Source organism: Poromitra crassiceps (genome assembly GCF_964638095.1).
Source record: "Poromitra crassiceps genome assembly, chromosome: 3".
Classification (NCBI taxonomy): Eukaryota; Metazoa; Chordata; class Actinopteri; order Beryciformes; family Melamphaidae; genus Poromitra; species Poromitra crassiceps.
The window spans coordinates 71,247,963-71,267,524 of NC_139625.1; the positions used below are offsets into that span (position 1 = coordinate 71,247,963).

The 19,562-nt window shown below is 42.6% G+C and overlaps 2 protein-coding genes across 20 annotated transcripts in view; one reads left to right on the forward strand and one right to left on the reverse strand.

The window, feature by feature from the left end:
- Window positions 1-435: 435 nt before the first annotated feature.
- On the forward strand, window positions 436-9,421 carry ckba (creatine kinase, brain a). The gene is made up of 8 exons (XM_083634142.1): window positions 436-550; window positions 1,000-1,201; window positions 2,658-2,812; window positions 3,215-3,347; window positions 3,839-4,010; window positions 8,039-8,162; window positions 8,332-8,521; window positions 9,078-9,421. The coding sequence occupies exons 2-8, from the start codon at window positions 1,009-1,011 to the stop codon at window positions 9,254-9,256; spliced, it is 1,146 nt and encodes a 381-aa protein (XP_083490268.1). The 5' UTR covers window positions 436-550; window positions 1,000-1,008; the 3' UTR covers window positions 9,257-9,421.
- Window positions 9,422-12,049: 2,628 nt separating this feature from the next.
- mark3a (MAP/microtubule affinity-regulating kinase 3a) overlaps window positions 12,050-19,562 on the reverse strand; it is an 82,597-nt gene continuing 75,084 nt past the window's right edge. For 5 of the 19 annotated variants that reach the window (XM_083632619.1, XM_083632618.1, XM_083632616.1 and 2 more), the window contains exons 16-18: window positions 18,047-18,073; window positions 13,542-13,586; window positions 12,050-12,880 (exon numbers count right to left, since the gene is read on the reverse strand). In XM_083632619.1, the coding sequence (XP_083488745.1) occupies window positions 12,535-12,880; window positions 13,542-13,586; window positions 18,047-18,073 (418 nt within the window). In that variant the 3' untranslated portion in view covers window positions 12,050-12,534. Of the gene's footprint in view, window positions 12,881-13,541; window positions 13,587-15,463; window positions 15,652-15,833; window positions 15,917-18,046; window positions 18,074-19,562 lie in introns of those variants that run through there. The other 14 variants (XM_083632607.1, XM_083632623.1, XM_083632621.1 and 11 more) reach the window with 6 other exon arrangements.

Genomic DNA, 19,562 nt, shown 5'->3' on the forward strand with positions numbered 1-19,562 from the left:
GTTCACATCACAAACCACTCCCATCTGCAAAGGTCCATTCAAAGAGACTGTTACTTGTCCACATGATCTGTAAATCTGTGATCAAAAAGTTTCACATTAGAGGCGTGTTTGATAAGTGAAACGTCTCAGGATCCAAATGATAACGTAGTTATGTAATCCCACAAATTCTAAAGATTATTTTTAGGTTCCTTTTCCCTGAAAACAGAAAATACATTTGCATTATCATTATCGTTATCATTAATAGCACACATAGAAAATAAACGTGTCCTGCGCCCAATACGTTTTAAAATCTAATCTTTTTCTGATTTGCTTCTGCCACAACTCACACAAAAGCCATGCCACCGCGTCCAATTGAATGAATGGACTAGAAATACCGACCAATGGGGAGCGAGATAGTCTACTATAAAGCAGAATCTCAAGTCATCCGCAGACTGACCGGAGAGCTACTTGAACGCTGGTGGTGGGTGTGTGCTCCTCGGCCACAGGAAAAATAGGGATCTTTGTATCTTCCCCTAGTAGTAGTAGTCAGCCTCAAATCAGACGACAACAGGTAGGAAGTGTGGTTTTTCATTGGATTTCCCCATTTATTTTCATGCAAATATCCTCTGGGGTTTGGGTTTTATGTGACTAAAACCCTAATAATAGCTAGGCAGTAGTGAGAATTTTTATCTTTGGCTTCCCGAATAGGCCAAGGAATTCCTGCTAACTTGAGACATTTCACAAAATACTCTACAGTAGTACATTCAAGAGTATGGCATCTTTTTTGCAATGTGTGTTTAGAATGCCGCTTTTGTGCAGCCGTTTAGACCCCTTAGTTCACTGAATTGATTAGTGTCGTATAATTTTACTATTTATAATTTTACTATTTATCTACGCTCGTTTGCTTTCTAATGTCCACCACAACCGGCTAACACGTAGTTTTACTGCCGGGTGTCCGCACTGCTGTCTCGGTTTGCTTGGCTGCCTTTCACCGTCTCTCCTCCATCCCCCGCCCTGCAGGGAGCAGCCATGCCTTTCGGTAACACGCACAACCAGATGAAGATGAAATATGAATCCGAGCAGGAGTACCCAGACCTCAGCAAACACAACAACCACATGGCCAAGGTCCTGACTCCTGCTATCTACGAGCGGCTGAGGGGCAAAGAGACACCCAGTGGATTTACTCTGGATGATGTCATTCAAACCGGGATAGATAACCCAGGTAAAAAACCCAAGCGAGCCAACAAGCCATCTGTTCCGCAGGTTCCGCGCGACTGACCGAGCGCGTTCACTGTCAGAGCAGGCGCGTTCCCGCTCCATGTTCTTGATGTTCCCAGCAGGAGAACGCTTTGCACTGTGACCTTGCCAGTGGGATAAACCATAGAAACAAGGAGAGCTGAGGGGTTCTCAAACCTTATATCATGGACCCCGAAATGTAGTCCACATAGAGCCACATACTTGATGAGACTTTGTCTCTGGGACCATTTTTTTTAATTATTGGATATGATTTTGTCCAGAATTCCATGACTACACCTGTATTGTATTCCATGACCACCTTTTGTGAGAGAGTACATTGAGAGTTAAGCGAACCGGAACCAATTTCCTTTGTATGTGTCCATACTTGGCCAATAAAGCTGATTCTGATTGTAGGTGGACCGTTAACAGAGAAACTATGATATAAATAGTCAGGCTTCTACATTCTCGAATTGTTCTTGTAAATGAAATGATGAAGTGTAACAATTAATCAATTTGCTGGGGACCACTTGGAATGCCCTCAAACACCCCCGGTGGTCCCTGGACCCTATATTGAGAACCACTGAGTTAAACCATGTCATCCTCCTCGAAATGGGCCTACATTATGAGAGCAATATCCTACAGCTTTACACCAAATGGAAACTATTATCACTGTTGCATAACTCATGTGTGCAGGGCAGGAACAGGCAGCTGCTAAATCCTCCAGCTACTTAGACTATTTTCCTACATGTCAGTTTGCTGGTCAGTCACAGCTGGTGATGAAACTGCTGCCTGGCCCTCCTCACCCTGTAGACTGTCTGTTTAGCTCAGATGAAGCTGGTGTCTGACCCTCACCCTGTAGACTGTTTAGCTCTGAAATGACGACCAAGCTGACACACAAGACTTGAGACTCAACTCTGACTCGAGATTTGGGACTTGTCAGCTTTTTTTTTGCCACATTAACATGAAGGAAATGTCTACTAGTAATGTCAACTACTCAATGCTGATACTGTATGCTAATAGGTAAATGAGTGATGCTAATAAAGTACATTACATGCTTTGAATTCCTGGCTTGGATATAGCTATGCAGTGTGTTATAAGCAGACGGCAGGAGATGATAGAACGCTCATTCATAAGATGACTTAGAGACTTGACTTGGACTTGTGACCTGATACTTGACTTGGAATCTATAGCTCAAAGACTTCAGACTTGACTTGGACTTGAAAAATGACTCTCTGCCACATGGCCAAGGTGTTGACCCTGGACATGTACAGCTTCACCATAGACTGCTTCATTCAGATGGGTTGACAATCCTGGTACAGTAACAGGGTCCTGTCCAGAGATCTGGTGACATTCAGTACATTGACAAGTGAGGCTGTTGGTTTGTCCCTGTGTGGTGTCCTGCTCCAGTGTCCCCTCTCTGACCCTGCTGTGACTCTGTCCAGGCCACCCCTTCATCATGACCGTAGGCTGCGTGGCCGGAGACGAGGAGACCTACGAGGTGTTCAAGGAGCTGCTGGACCCAGTGATCCAGGACCGACATGGAGGATACAAACCCACAGACAAGCACAAGACCGACCTCAACCCCGCCAACCTCAAGGTACCACCCACAGCACTCGGTCACTTTAGTCGGTATTCATTTGTAGAAACTGATATCGATTCATAAATTCCAATATCGATCTTTTAATATACCGTAATGCCTTTTCCCGTGGTTGCTTGAAGCTTTAACCCCATTCGACTTGCATGGCTTGGTTCTTAATGTAACGACATCTCGTAAACGTTGATATTTTTAATAATACACCAGGTTAGAGGGTTCCTTGTACAATTTACAGCATTAGTTCTTTGATAATCTTTCATAGCCACACAAAATTGCTATTTAAATTAAAATATCGAATCGGGACATTGTGTATCGATTCGAGAAATCAGTGGCGATACCAGCCCTGTTAGTCGGCTGCCTGAAGACGTAGAACCCAACACTCTTGACTTGTCCCTTCCTCCCCAGGGCGGCGACGACCTTGACCCCAACTACGTCCTGAGCTCCAGGGTCCGAACAGGCAGGAGCATCCGCGGCTTCTGCCTTCCACCGCACTGCAGCCGTGGAGAGAGGCGCGCCGTGGAGGAACTCTCCATCAAAGGTAAAAGAGACATTTTGCGAAGCAGTTCAAATTATTATTTGCAGAATAGGTTAATTTCCTCAGTCTTAGTTTGTCTCAGCAGACTGCAGACCAGACAGTTGGAAGCATCACACTGCAAACGGTTGACTGAATCATGTTTGGTAAAAGGAGCTCTAATAGAGGGAAGGTTGTGGCATCAGACTACGATGTTAGAATGAGCAAATAATTCATGGTCCAGTGACATCCAGCAAGATGCTTGTTGCATTCATTGTTGCAGCATTGTGTAGTGGAGGCTGCACTCTAGTGGCAGCAGGTGGCATGACACAGCTTAGAGCATTAATAAAAAAGATTTGGAATAAGCTGTGACCTGTTTGTTCTGTGAAACCAATTGGAAGTGCTGAATTTGCCACATGTCAAAGCAGGTTTTTTATTATGCTGCTCCTATTATGTGCAGTGTTTTAAAATGTTGAGGTACTGTATTTATGGACTTGACCCTTTGCATCCCCCCCCAGCTCTGGACTCCCTGTCAGGAGACCTGAAGGGGACGTATTACGCGCTGAAGAACATGACAGACGCCGAGCAGCAGCAGCTCATCGATGACCACTTCTTGTTCGACAAGCCCGTGTCTCCTCTGCTGCTGGCCTCTGGGATGGGCCGCGACTGGCCCGATGCCAGGGGCATCTGGTCAGTCTTTAACCCTCCTCACCTGTCTTAGGTCTGGGTGAAGTTACTTCCAAAAGTTTGAGTTATTTTAGGATTCTATAATATTTGTAGGGCCATATGATTTCCGTGAAACGGAAAGAAATGACGGAATCATGGATCACGCGGCCGACGCAGGTTCGAATCCGACCTGAGGTCCTTTGGCGCATGTCATCCCCTCTCTCCCCTACTGTCCTGTCTAATAAAGGCACACACAAAAAAACAAAAAAAACAACAAGCAAAAAGTAGGCCTAATTAGCAAAATCAAAAGTAGACCTAATTATTGTAGTAACCTAAATGATTTCATCATTGTAAAATAGGCACAGAGAAATATTCCGTTTTCGATTGGGGTGTTTTGAGAGGGCGGTCAGTCTTGCGTGGGAGCCTCACCTCACAACTTGTCGAAGAGGCTGTCTGAGAGAGCCAAGTCATCCATCTATCTATCTATCCATCCATCCATACATACATACAGTACATACATACATAGGGGTGCAAAAATAATCATTTTTAAGATTCATCGCGATGCGGACATGGAATCGAATCTTTGACGGATGAATCATTAAATCTTGTTTAAAATTTATGCTGACGTTCAGATTTTAAAGCACTTTCTAAAAAAAGAGTTGATATTTATGACTGCTTGTATTAATTGATGAAAAAGTAGCCATGTGCAGTAATAATATAGAAAATTGAGGATGTGATCCTAACCCCTAAACTAAAATGTATTCTCGGCACCATTGAGGACGATTCGTCCTCAATGGGTTTTCCGGGTGTGTGTATGTATGTATGTATGTGTGTACAGTATATATATACAGTATATATATATATATATATATATATATATATATATATGAAGAGTTCATTTTGCAAAAACAGGTATCTCCGTTTGGATTTTTTTATCATTTTATTTTATATATTGATGTATTTATACTGCAATTAATTTATTTGGGGGAATTTTTTATTGTCAATCATAACTAAAACATATTCATTTGATAATTTTCACATAAATCACCTCAATGTTTTCTATGTGCACTCCAGGGAGTATCAAACAGATGTTTGTTCATTTTAAGAATGGTGTTTACCTGTTTCTGCAAATTAACTCTTCATATATCTATCTCAGTGGTGGCTGGTGAGCTTGGAACCAGGGGAGGAAGCTAGTGCGGCGACCGAAGGTCGCCGCCCCTTTTCGGCGGCGACCGAAGGTCGCCGCCGAAAAAAATTTGGGCTTTTTTTTTTCACGTGTACGCACGCGCGCGTGTATTTGCCATGTTTCCCATGCTGTCAAGCCTCTTAGCTTTCCACCCAGTGAGGAGCATTGCATTAGCACCTAGTGAGAGGACTACAGGACGGAACAGCACCTGGCACCTGAGGCGGTCCCAGGGAAAATATGACGTGTGCTCTGCTGCTGATACTCTCACCCACAAGCAGTTTTTGCCCAAAACGCCCAAATCTCATTTTAAATTAGCATTAGGATTAGACTGTTGTGATGTCATTATTCAGTTTTAACCATCAATAATTGTTCCTTTTCTCATTATTTCATTTCTCAGAGTAAATACTGTATATTTATTTCGAGATTTTTGTCAATTATTTGTGCTGTTATGGTTAAAATTAGCCTAGTTACTCACTTCTACACTATCTTAGATTGTGTTACTTATGGATGGCATGGAATTATAGTGAAAATAGATTATCCCCCCTTTTTGCTGGGGACCCCACTTTGAAAACCACTGGCTTAGGCTAGAACTGTTGCGAGAAGGTTTCAGGATTTATCTCTATGCATTAGGCTGTGATTACTATTTATATAAATCTATTTATTCACATAGATTCATGATATATTATGGTATACAGCCTACCTGTGACATCAATGTTTTGATTCATCCTATGATGTCTCACACTCAGGTGTGCTTTCACAAGACAGGTGTTGTCCATTCAATCAGCTAACCTGTCTTTATAATGGCTGTCTTGCACTGTTTGTATGATACTTGACAAAGTCTATGGCCGAAACTGTTGTCAAATAGCGTTAAATTACACTTAATTGCATCTGGAACGAGAGTGTGTCTTCATGTGCACAGTGCTGCACTACTCATTTAGTTATCAACTTTGGAGCGTTATTTACCCCCCCTTCCCGACATCCTAGGTTGACATGCTTCATCCCAATCAATTCCTTATTTCTTCTACTTTCATATGATATAAAGATCACCACTCAAGCTTTAAAATTGAGCCCGCTGTCAGCTATCGATTTACAGGCCAAATTCAGTTAAAAAATGTGTGAATTTAAGCTTCGCGGGTTTTAGTATAAGAAATTACAGTGTAATTTTACAGGATGAAACTTCAATACGACAAAAATAGCGCTGCTCGGTGAACCATTTCCACGCCGAATTTAATAGAAGGTTCGGATAACTTGAAATCAATTGACTTACTTGAATATCCGTGCTGTCTGTAGGGGAAACGCTGCAGTCGAGACGTTGCAAATATTCCAGTTTTCTGACATTGCAAAAAGCCCGTATCGCGCAGCTCAAGTCTCCTCGCAACTCGAAACTCGTTTTGGTGGTAATCCAATATCAACGACTGTCTGGCTTGTGAACACTTACTGATTGATAAAAAAGTAAATAAAAATAAGAGGGAAATATATGCTGCTTGTCTCAGTAAATCCTTCCTGTCAGGTCAAGCAGTGGATTTCACCTCCTTGATTCAGCGTGACCACTGCAGGCAGTGGAACAACGTTGCCGATTTTCAGACGTATTCAGCATTGGACAATACAGAATGTCAATCAATGTCAAGCAATCCATCTATCAAACAACAACCAATTAGGGTTTCACCTGGTTTCACGGGCTAAGGGAGAGCTCCCCTCCTCCTCAATCTGATTCGTTGGAAAACACATCACTCTCACTGTTTTCTGTGAATTGCAAGTCTTTTTCAACCAATCTTATTTTTTCATTATATAAATTACCAAATAAATCAAGCCCACAGGGCGGGTGTTTTTTTTATCCCCTCCCCCATGCTGGGACCAGGGCCAGAGTGACTCGTCTGCATGGAGCTATATAATGAATGAAAAAATGAGCGTCTGCACATAAGAAAAAACACATTTGATTGATATTTTATTATAAAAAAAAATATGAAAAATGAAAAATATAAAAATAAAAATAAAAAATATATTTTTTTAATATATATTTTTTTTATATAAAATCCCCAATCTAATAGAGGAGGACCATCCTCCTATGCCTCACTGGAAAAACCTCCTCTGATCTATCTATATCTATATATACAATATATATATATATATATACTGTATACATAAAGGTAGATAAACAAATTAGTATTTCTTATTATAGTTCTGATTCTGATACCTGTTGGAGCACACAATCACTGGCCATTTAGTCAACTCTCGCTCACAGAGTTGGCATGCAGCCTCTCCTCTCTCTCCCCAGAGGGTTTTCATAGTCCAATAGACTACTTGCACAACTCCACTACTTCCTGAAATGAGTAGGGCATCTTGGTTTCCTGTCCTACACTATTGGATGAACTGATTAATGTCAGGTGTGCCTGATCACTGTTGTTGTGACTGCAGCAGTTAGGCACACCTGACATTAATCAGTTCATCCAATAGTGTAGGACAGGAAACCAAGATGCCCTACTCATTTCAGGAAGTAGTGGAGTTGTGCAAGTAGTCTATTCCCTGGCTGACTCCCCGCTCAGCTGTGCTCCTCCACTCAGGTGACCTCCATCAGTAGTTAACGATTGAGCTCTCAATGGTTCTGAACCTCTGTCGACTCATTTTGGCCACTAATTATCCATTTTTGTCTTTAGTCGGCCCTAATTACCTAATTAAACAATCTGGCTCTGTTAGGTTACCTGCAGGGGTCCTCATTACACTTCTTGAAAGATTGCACATAAAATGGCATAGCTGTGGGTGAACACAATTTCTGCTCACTCACACACACATTGACTTCACATTCTTATCATAGGATCAAGCATTTTGTAAATAGATCTCTCTTTTGAATTATCTCCTTCCTCCAAAGGCACAACAACAACAAGACCTTCCTGGTGTGGGTCAATGAGGAAGACCACCTGCGTGTGATCTCCATGCAGAAGGGCGGCAACATGAAGGAAGTGTTCAACCGCTTCTGCACCGGCCTCCTCAAGGTACAGGCAACACACCGATCCCATTCATCTAGGTTGGGAGGGACTCCGCTTTAGCAGTTGCTAGATTGTCTCGATCAGTTTGTCATTCTGTTAATATCGCTTTAACTGTATGTATAGAAGCAAGAGCTCGACACTGACACCTTGTTGATCATGGGTGTGTTGTGTTCAGATCGAGAGCCTGTTGAAGGAGCGAGGCCACGCGCTCATGTGGAATGAGCACCTGGGCTACGTGCTGACCTGCCCCTCTAACCTGGGCACCGGGCTACGTGCCGGCGTGCACGTCAAGCTGCCCAACATGAGCAAACACGCCAAGTTCGAAGAGGTCCTCAAGAGGCTGAGGCTGCAGAAGCGTGGAACCGGTAAAACTCACTTTCACTCTGTCTGTACTACAAATCCACCTGTTTCCATCACTAACCAAGTAGTGCTGAAACGATTAATCGAACAGCAGAATAAGTATAAAGAAAAAAAACCCAAAATAAATACAAATTTGGCTGCTGGTCAGACCAAGCAATTTCGTACGAATCACTTGGGGCTCTGGTAGCTTTCTTGTCATTATTTGACATTTTACAGTCCAAATGATTTTGAGAAAATGATGAATAAAAAATTATTGTTAGTTGCAGCTCGACATTTAAGAAATCACATTTGTGTGTTTGAACTTGTTGCTCTGCATTAGGAACAGTCATCGTTTAGGGAAAGTTAGTAAATTTAGAGCAGAATTTTGCCCCAGATCATCTTCTTATTCCCTGTAGGCTCCTAAGTGGAGCATAGGGCTGCAACCACACAACACGCAGTCTTCCTCGTACAGAGGAAGACTGCGATTGCGGTGTCCGTAGCAAGTGGGGTTGCTAGCCCCAGACCCAGACCATCATGTGATCACAAAAGAATCTAATGAGGTGCGTTTGTTTTGCCTCTCAGGTGGCGTGGACACAGCTGCTGTTGGCGGCGTGTTCGACATCTCCAACGCTGACCGGCTGGGCTTCTCTGAGGTGGAGCTGGTGCAGATGGTGGCGGATGGTGTCAAGCTGCTGGTGGAGATGGAGAAGAAGCTGGAGAAGGGTCAGTCCATCGAAGGCCTGATGCCCGCCCAGAAGTAAAACTGTCCTGACTCTTGACTCTCTCCTTCCTCCCTCCCCCTGTCTGAATGAATGTTTGACTCTGTCCTGGAATGCACTCTGTAGAGCACTAACTCACACTCTTCTTGTTGTAAGGTGAGGATGGATCTGAAGTTATTAAATTAATAAAAAATTGTTCTGTTTGAAGTATTTCCCCTTTTTTTAATCTGTAGTGAGAAGTTAAATGTGCCCAGTGTCTGTTTTGGTGTCTAAATCAACAGGTTACTGACCTTTTGTTGTTGTCCACGGGCCAAATGGCTAGTGAATGTTCAAATTTTCCCTGCCATTCAATAATTACCATTGTTTTTTGGGCAGGTGAGTGAAGCAAATCTGGAAAGAACAAAAAAAATGGCACTCATGAGTCAATTATTTTTTCTTGTTTATTTTGGGCAGAGAAACTTCTGCGTTTCAGCCTTGAGCCATCATCAGCATCAAAGCTGAAGCACATACGTTTCTTTGCCCAAAATGTGAATTGGAAAAGTTGACTCGTGAGTGCCGTTTTGTTCTTGTTGCTGCAACCGCGCACATCGCACAGTGCTTTCCACTTGGAGCTGTGTGCGCTATAACTTTATACCGAGTGAAGCCACTTGCATATGTGACCAGTATTTAGAAGCTGCTGGTGATCACTTTGGACCCTGCAGTTCTGACTCCTCTGAGGCAAGATGAAACATTCTGGTCCCTGAATGATGCATGATGGACTTTCATTTGTCAAATACAGAAATGATCTACAGGCAGGTTTGTTGCAGTCGTTGGATTTTATGGTAAAAAATAGTTTCATATGATCATAACTACACTGGTGCAACAAAACGCAAAGAAAAGGGTAAAGTAATTATGGGAAGTGCCAGTGGGAAACTCTTTTGGCAAGTTGAGCCGTCAACTAGTTTGGTCCTAAAGCTGGTGGCCAGGCAAGTGTTACACTGCCAGTGACTTAGTTTCACTTGGGTTTCTGCTGAATAGTTAATTAAATGGACTTTATAGTGATGGTGTTTCAGCTTTATTAAAACCATTCACACACATTGCCGATCATTGAGGTGAAACGGCAGCTTCTCAATAAAACTTGTCATGAATGACAATGGTTACCTGGCATGCATGTGAATTTGCATGGCTAGGTGGTTGCCATGCTACAGTAATGTCAGTACAGTAGTGTTTTGGAAATGAGTTAATGTACTGACTCAGAACATAAACTCATTTCCAAAACACTACTGTATCTTCCATTAGTTCAACAGTCAAATATTTTCTATAATAGAGTGCAGGGGTTTTCAACGTTTGACACTGTGGGCCTCCCATCAGACAAAGCTGGGAAAAGGTGCCAGAGTTTACTTGCTTAGTTTCACTCAATTCCAAGATGCCTATGGGATTGATTGTTATTGATCCAATGGAAACTTCACAATTCAAGCAACATAGCCTGACATTGGTATTTGACATAACTTGAGACCAATAGGCCTACATAGAAAAGGTCTGTCTGATGGCATTGGTTTCTGCAAAAATGGTAAAACTGCTGCATCTCTGAACTATTTAGGCTATTCTACAATGTCTTTGTGTTGTCCTTTTGAGAACTAATGTAATATATTTTTTCACTTCCATTCACTGAGCCTCCCCTGAATCTGTTTGGAGCCCCCCTGGGGAGGCCCGCCTCCCACTTTAAAAACCCCTGATCTAGAGGATCCATTTGTACAATTTGTTGTTTTCACGTCCAAGGACTCGGGGTTCTCTTTTTATACAGACTTTATGCCTTCAAAGGTTTTGTAAGAGCGAGTCATGTTTTTCCCTCCAAATGGTGAACAATTCATTGAAATATTGAAATGAAAGTCACTTACAAACATTAAAGGAACACCGAACACTTTGACCAGGACCATGTCAGGACATGAAATGACCTAGACCATGTCAGGACAGGAAATGACCTAGACCATGTCAGGACAGGAAATGACCTAGACCATGTCAGGACAGGAAATGACCTAGAGTCTAGACCATGTCAGGACAGGAAATGACCAAGGGCCCGTTCCAATACCCATACTTCCATACTATTTAGTAGGCAAAAAAAGAATTAGTATGTCCCAATACATAGTATGTCAGATGCAGTATGCCAAGAGTACCAGGATGTTGTACTACATCAGCTCCTATTTCGGAGTATGGATCGATGCATGTTGCGCCAGCCAATCTTCCCCACAATCCTTTGCGCAGCGGAAGTTACGTCTTCTTCTTCTGTTTTATGGCGGTTGGCAAACAACTTTTTGTGCATTACCGCCACCTACTGGAGTTATGTCGCACTGACTGAGCTGCACGTTCATGAATGAGATAATTAACTTTAAGAAAGCCTTGAAATATGTTAAAACCAAACAAGCATGGAGTGTGTACCAAAACATGCATATCTTGATTCCTGTTTAGAACTCTGACTTAATGTTTTTGCTTTATTTATTTTATTTTGTTTATTTGATTGTCTGTTCCAATTTTGTAAATGTTTAGTCTGAATTTTTTGTATAATGTACTGTACTTGTTTATTGCATAAAAAAAAAAAAAAAAAAAAAAACTCAAATGTTGCGCTGCGGACGTCGGCAGAAGTGAGCAAGAGGTCGGAGTTCAGGAAGCTCACGTGACGACAGATGTAGTGTGTCCCAATAGTATGCATTTTGCATGCATGCTGCACACTACAATCCATACTTTGTGAGGGCAGCGGCAGTACATACTACAAGAAAGAAGTACAAGTATGGGTATTGGAACGCAGCCCTAGACCATGTCAGGACAGGAAATGAACAGCATGAGACCGGCTCATCAAGTTGACAGACACTTTAATTGAGACATGAGTGAACCTTACCATGTGGGCATTTACATGGACTCCCCATCATCTCTACTCTTAAACCAAATACAAAAAGAAAAAAAATAAGAGTATTGCAGTGAAGCTGTCTTGAAAGTAAGATACATTATTTACACTGAAAACAAAACGCTACGTTAATTTTTTTTCTTTTCAGGAGAAAAAACGATGAAATAAATAAGACTAGAAATGCTCTTTGTCCACATTCACAGCATGACAAATCATATTCAACTCAATATCGACCCGTACGGCCAGAATAGACTGAGATATTAGTAGGTAATTCAGTGATTATTGCCAAAAGCCTTACTCTATACATTATAATATTCAATACATAATCTGTATTTTGTTTAGAAAAAAGGAGACATTTGGAAACTGCTACTTGGATGATTGTACAGCTTAAATACTTCTAGATATATATATATATATATAGATTTTTTTTTTACCCTTTTGTTCATAGCTTTAACTCGTTGGCAACTTTGGAAGCAATGTTTTTGAAAGCGATGGATGATCCGGATATCCGTTTGAACCTGACGCCGTTGAGGGAGAGGCGGGGCAGCTTGCACACCTCCATCTCCCACTGGACCAGGTTTTCGGCGCGCCCGTCCCCGTGGACGCAAAGAAGCAGGAAGCTCTCTTGCTGCTCGTAGTCGCAGTTGTTGGCGTCGAGCACCTTGCGAATCTCCCGCATGATATCACAAGGCTCCATGGAGCTGGTGGTCCTCATACTCCAAGTGAATCGGAGGGAGCGGGGCTTACTGTCTTTATTTTCCCCCTTTTGATCCCCAGGTACATGGCGACTGGCGGGAGGAGAGAACACAGAAGAAACAACAGTTTTAGCCTCGCGGACATGATGTGGTCATCGGTTTGTTCATCACATGGGCGGGAATTTAGGTTTTTTCAAAAGTCGTGCCTGGTGGATTCCAAGATTCAACAGCCACTTTAACCGTTTTACCACACAAATTGTTGTATCGAAAAAAACACCGTCTGGCTGGAGACGAACTTACCAGCCACAGTCACAATTCATCCATATTTTAGCTGGTGGCTGGTGTTCGTTTCCAGGGACACACACACACATGCTGGATTAAAGTGAGTCGAGTATTATTAGGGTAGACGTTTTGGGTTGATAATACACAATTAAAAAGCACATGCAACACTAACATAGCAGCACACAAGTACAGCACCATGCAAAACATCCAAAAACACAACAAAACACTTAAGTCAAGGCTCAGGTCAAACAAAAAAACAAAGAGTTTAAACCCTACAACACATTCAAACATCCCAGGAGAAACAAAGCAGGTAGAGGAAGGTCCTAGTATGCAGGGGGTTGAGGAAACCTGAGGTGGGCAACAGATTGGACACGGACAACAAGGAACAGGCTGAAGCCTACAGTGAGGGGGAACCGAGACACGGGACAGCCTACAGTGAGGGGGAACCGACACACGGGACAGAGAACCTCACCTTGAGCCCTCAAGTCTCCCGTTTCTCTCAAACTCGGTTGAGACTCTGAGGCGCATGAGAAGATGGGGGAGGGAGGGGGAGAAGAAGAAAAAAGATGTGGATTGTGCTCTACGTTAGAGTTCCTAAATAGATCACAGTGAAATCAAGTGAATAACTGCGTACATTAAGAGGGAGAAGAGTGATACCGAGGTGCAACAACACAAGAGCCACCACCAAAAACAGAGAAGAGGAGAAATGGAAGATTTGCTTCCATCATGATCAGTGGTGATGAGAGAAACAAAGAGAAAGCAACAGTGATGGTCAGTGGTGAATATTCACTGAGGTCCAAAACTACAACCAAGAGCAGACAGAGAGAGACCAGTCAGTCAACACCAAGCAGGATGGAATGCTTTTCATGAACTGGTTAGGTGTTGCCAGATCTTGCGAGAGACACAAGCAGCCAGGTCATCAAGCGGGCAGGGAGAAGGGCCTCAGACCCCGGGCTGGAGCTTAAGACCTGGTTGCTTGTTTCTCTCGCAAGATCTGGCAACACTGGAACTGATGTGTGTGTATGTGTGTGTTGGGTCAGTAGTCTTTGGCATGATGATAGATTTACCAGCCTGCAGCTCACCTCCAAATCCATGAAGGGCTGCACAGTTATTCACAGAAACAATATCAAAACTGCAATATCAACCACTGTGATATCAACCATTGGGATTTGCCAGAAGATATTTTTTTTTCTGAGCAGGAAAGCTGCAGCATCTACCAAACAAGTTTCTTTTTAGAGCAAATTATGTCATGCAAGTATCTATTTTCTTTAAGCACTTAACACTGTAAAGGTAAATACCAAGGAGAAGCTGTGTCCACATGTATTGCAATTAATATTACAATTGTAATATAATATTCAGCAAAGTAATTGCAAACCGATTGTTTTGTCTCCATCATGCAGCCCAGGGACAGACAGTGTGCAGTGTGTTGCAGACCCACCGGGCAACTGTCTGGACTCATTTATATGGGAAACGCTCTCAGCAACAGGCAACTAGATAAAACACAGTGTCAAAACAATCTATTCAAATGTTTCCCAGGCAGTAACCGTTTGTTGCTGTGATTGAAGCAACAACGCTGAGGCAACTCTCTGGGGCGATGTGACCTACACTGTTCACACTGTGAGCAACACCATCAACCAGGAGGGCTGCACCATGTTGACAATTAAATCACATTGCCATCAAACTGACCTATAGTATAGTAGTAGTATATAATATACTGTAGATACACATTTTCCAATATTTTAGACTTATGCAAACAGGAAACAATTCTAACAATAACCTGAAGTTTCTAAGTTATGTGATTAGTTCCCCCTGACAAATCAAAATGGATCAGAAGCTAATTCTGGTTCGCAATTCTCTACAGGAATAAATGTCACTGGAATAACATAGCTTGGAGATCACTTGAATCCACTGGTTGTTTGTTGTCAATGGTAATCTCTCAAGTCACTTTAATGATTTCATGGTTTTTTAATTAACGTTGCCCAATTAGCAATAGTGACCTATGTTCACTCAGCAAAACAATTTAACGCTATGAAAGGCACTATAGCCTGCTCAAAGCTTTGTAGTCTCAGATCAGTACAGATGCTCTCAGATACTCTGACCCCGCCCACAACAAAGTTGCTCGCAGTGTGAACGCGCACACAGACAGGGCTGCCCAAACAAGTTGCTCAATGTAAAGGGAAAAGCGTCATGGAAAAGCCATGTGTCTTAAAGAAAAGCTAATGCTGGGATTATAATATAAAACCAAGATATATATGATTTTAAAACTAGCTCAAATATAATACTTGAAAAACTTAGGCTTGTCTGACAGACAAACAGTCAGCGGAGTCTTCAACCAGTCTGAGTCACGCACATTCTTTTCAGAGGGGGGCTGTGAATGTGTAACACAGACGAGGGTGTGTGTGTGCCGTGGGGGGGATAAGAGGGGTACGTCCTTCCACATATCACTGACACAGAGCCCTCTGACTCTTTAAATGTCCGCGTGTGCATGGGAAGGGGGGGGGTTATCAGGTGTCGAAACAATCCCTTACTCTAGATCTCCATCTGCGACTTCCTACAACTCTCTATATCTTCTGCTCCTGAATCTGCAACAAAAGATGGATTCTGAACAAAAAAGTATTTCTCAATGGATACATGACAAGAAACGGAGAACGGAAGAATATTTGATGACTACAGGCCCAAAAAGACAAAGAAAAAGATGGAAAGGATGAGGAAAAAAAGAAGAAGAAAAGGCTGATGAAAAGAGGCTGGTGGACAGAAGACTTACTAAGGGTCTTTCCTCCCTGGGCAGAAGGGATGGCAGGGTTGCCTGTTTTGGCTGTCTGCCGTTTGGCCGGGTCAATACTGACCCTAGGCAGAGAGGAAGAGCAGCGAGAGGTCCAAGGTTAAAGGGCACAGAAAGGTTAGGAAGACACACACACACACACAGACAGTGAAGAGAGGAGGGAGCGAGGAGTGACTGAACCTCCTGAAAACCTCCTGTGACACGTGAAGGCATCAAGGTGTCAGGATGTGACTATGATGGCTTTCTAACAGCAGAAAACATGAGAAGCAACAGAAACATCAAAATGCCCGACGGGGAGGTGAAAGAATGAGATGGAGGGCAGTGATGACAGCGGTTTGTTTCCGTCTCTGGTAAACAATCGAGAACACAAGACTGTCTGCCAAGCTGCCACTAGATGGCACTGCTGAGCCTCTAGATGGGAGCCTGCGAGGGCCACAAAGCTTCCCTAATGTTCTAGGACACAGTCTGTTGCTGTTGTCCTTGAGCGCTGCTGACCGTCGACACACTAACTGACCTATATGACAGAGGCTGGTAGGGAAACAACAGGTAAAGAACAACAAAATTACCCACATTTAAAAGGCTCAGATCTATTCTAGGACCCTAGTTGGCTGGAAAAATTGTGAAAATCCCCAACACTTTCCTGGTTTGGGATGCAAATAACTTCCGGCCCTGACGACAGATCAGTTCCAATGCCTCTTACATAAACTCAACCCTTCAGTGGGAGAACTGGAAAACTGACCCCGGATCAGCATCTAATATGGAACATCTTCACCTGACTCCAAGCAGCGAGGGGGTTATGTGTCGAACTGATAAATGGTTGAATCTGGTTATTGGTTTGTCATAAGTGATTCACCAATGCTCCACAGGTACTGGCTCCGGTATCCAGCTGAGCGACACTGATTGTTCCTGAAATGGCTACAAAATGTATCCAAACAATCAACAACTGAGTGAAACAATCCTTTATAGTGGCATTTACTTAACTTAAAGTTAAACATCTCTAAGGCCTTATATGCAATGCAAAGCACATCACTACTACATGACAGCGATGAAAATACATTTATCACCACTGGACAGATCAACCAAGGACAGACTGGCAAGATCAAACAGAATCCTAAACAAGCAACAACCTATATAAACACATTTACAAAGGAATAGAACAATCTGTTTTTTTAAGCTCTCAGGGTCAGGTATTTTCTCCTCACAGCCGTCTAAAAACAGGGAAAATCTCATTCAGGGCGATTTCTCCCCATTTCGACAGTCGCGAGGAAATCACATCTGGGCCACGAAGACAATCCGTTTGTTTTAAATAATCTTTTAGCATTAACAGTCTGTAGTGTGGGCTTTCAGTTACTTGAAAGAGTTCAATAGTTAACAATCATGGTGGTGAAAAACAGACCGTAGTCAATAGCAGCTGCAGAAGCAACCCCATGCATGCTTTGGCGATAGATTAGTGGCAAGCTGTTTTGTTGTTGTTGGCAGTTTGATAGACGTTCAAATGATTGTTCCAAGAGGATCCAATCTGCTTTCACAATCAGCCTTCCCCCACTCATACCAACCACAGCCACACTGGGTACATTTACACGCACAAAATCCAATTTGAAACCCGATTGATACTCAGACTGCAGTAGCTGTCATGTTAGTCTGATTTTCTTACTTTCAAATCAGATTTGGTTTGTAATCGGTCTAAGCATAACCCGATCACAGCGCCTAGATTTCATACTGCGTGTTGTGTTTCAGCGGCGTCTTCTGCATTCAGCTAACCCTGAGAATAATGCCGCTTGCATCAATGCGTTCTGTAAGTGAATCACAAAATGAAAAAGAAAAGTTTAATCCCCCCCCCTGCATTTGATAGAGGTAACTGCGGCCTCTCCAACAAATCCTGACCCAGCTATCAAATTATTTCACGTTAATAGATTCTAGGATAAATAAGGACACTTACGTAAAACTTTCACCTTAGTCTGAGTAGAGACACTACAAACTTTCACCTTACCCTCATTAGATGCAGTAAAAGCAGAGTATTGTGTGCATGTAAACGTACCCAGTGGCAGTTTGTGCCAAGCGGTGTGTTAGTGAAGCGGCAGCAGCCCCACGCTTTTCTTCTCTCTTTTTTTTTTCTTTTTTTTTGTAAGAGTTTTGAGTGAGATTGTTTTGTGAAGTTATTTGGACACAGAGTGAAGGCAGTACAAAAGTCCTACCTTTTGGTAAACCTGAATGACATGTTTCTACAACAGAATCAGACAAAGAAACAGTGAAAATGGTGAAGGAGAAAGTGAGGGGGAGGGAGTGGGTATGAGACATCTGAATGAATGAAGGAAAATGGGGTGATTGGAATCAGCAACAGTGAAAGGGGAGATTCAGAATTATCGTATATAAAAAAAAAAGATGTTGATTTCAATTCCTCATTTTGGATCAGTCATTACAGGACAGTTGTCGCTAGCCTGGCTGCCTGAGACAGATCCTTTCCCTGCAAAGAGCAAATGTCTGTTCTCTTGCCAGAAATTTGACTCCATTCATGACTTTATATTATTCTCTTCGACTTCATCGTGCACCTTTGGACTGTGGCTTCCTGTTTGCCTCTCAGGTCCTTCTGATTCATGTGTGTGTTGTATATATTGGACTGCACTTTAGATTTTTTTGTGATTTTGTCTGTCTGCATTTTCACTATTGTGACCGCTACGCTGCATACTTACACCAAGTCAAATTCCTCATATGTAATCTGATTACCTACTGTGGCAATAAAAGCGATTCCAAGATGGCTGCACCACACAACAACAGTAGTATAATCTTAGTAAATGTAGTTTATTAGCACTTCTGTCTTGTTTGTGTCTCATTAATTCAGCTGTACACACAGCACTGCCTAACTTCTATCTGTGTGGATATGAGGCTGCAGTGTTTGCATCCGCGAAATGCCATGTTATCAACTGTTATTGCTAACAATGGCTAGCGACTGGATCTGACCAGTGAACAGTGAACTTCCCAGCTCAAGTTTTCTGCAAATGGAATGCTAACAAAACGGATGTGACGTCATTTAGTCTCCACATCCCAGTAATTTTGCGATAAAGGAACGCACGATAAGAGACTGTCAGGAGGACCAAAGTGGCCATAATCACAGTAAGAAGCGCCCTCAGAGGTGTTATGATTTAAAGCAGGGATACTCAACTTGCTTTGCCCGGGGGCCACTTTCGTGAAATGATAGAAGGCCAGGGGCCAGTTAATAAACAAACATACATTTTTCTGTAGCGGATTGTAGGTTTTTGGAGTGTCAGCCGGAGTTTAGTCTGACAATGCTGTGCACACCGGATAGTTAGTTAGGTTAAGTACATACATAAGTGCCTGGGTAGCGAGCAGACGGCAGTATTTGACAATTTAGCAGCTAAATTATAGATTATTGAAAGATATTCCATATTCCAGACTGAAATGCTATAACAGAAGTGGAGTATTGGCCAGAATGACATGAACATTTGGACACTTATTCAGCGGGTATCTTGCATGTTGCGTTCAGGTGCACTGTAAAAAAAAAAAAAAAAATGCAATTCCATCGCGGGCCACACAGGGGGCGCCGCCCGCAGGCCGCAAGTTGGGTATCACAGATTTAAAGTGTGTCAGAGGGGTTATGATTTAAAGTGGTTAACACCAAGAATGTCTATTCAAAGTCTGCTGTGTTTACTCCTTTGTTTTGGTTGGTTTGTCCAGGTGAGAACAGTATTTGAA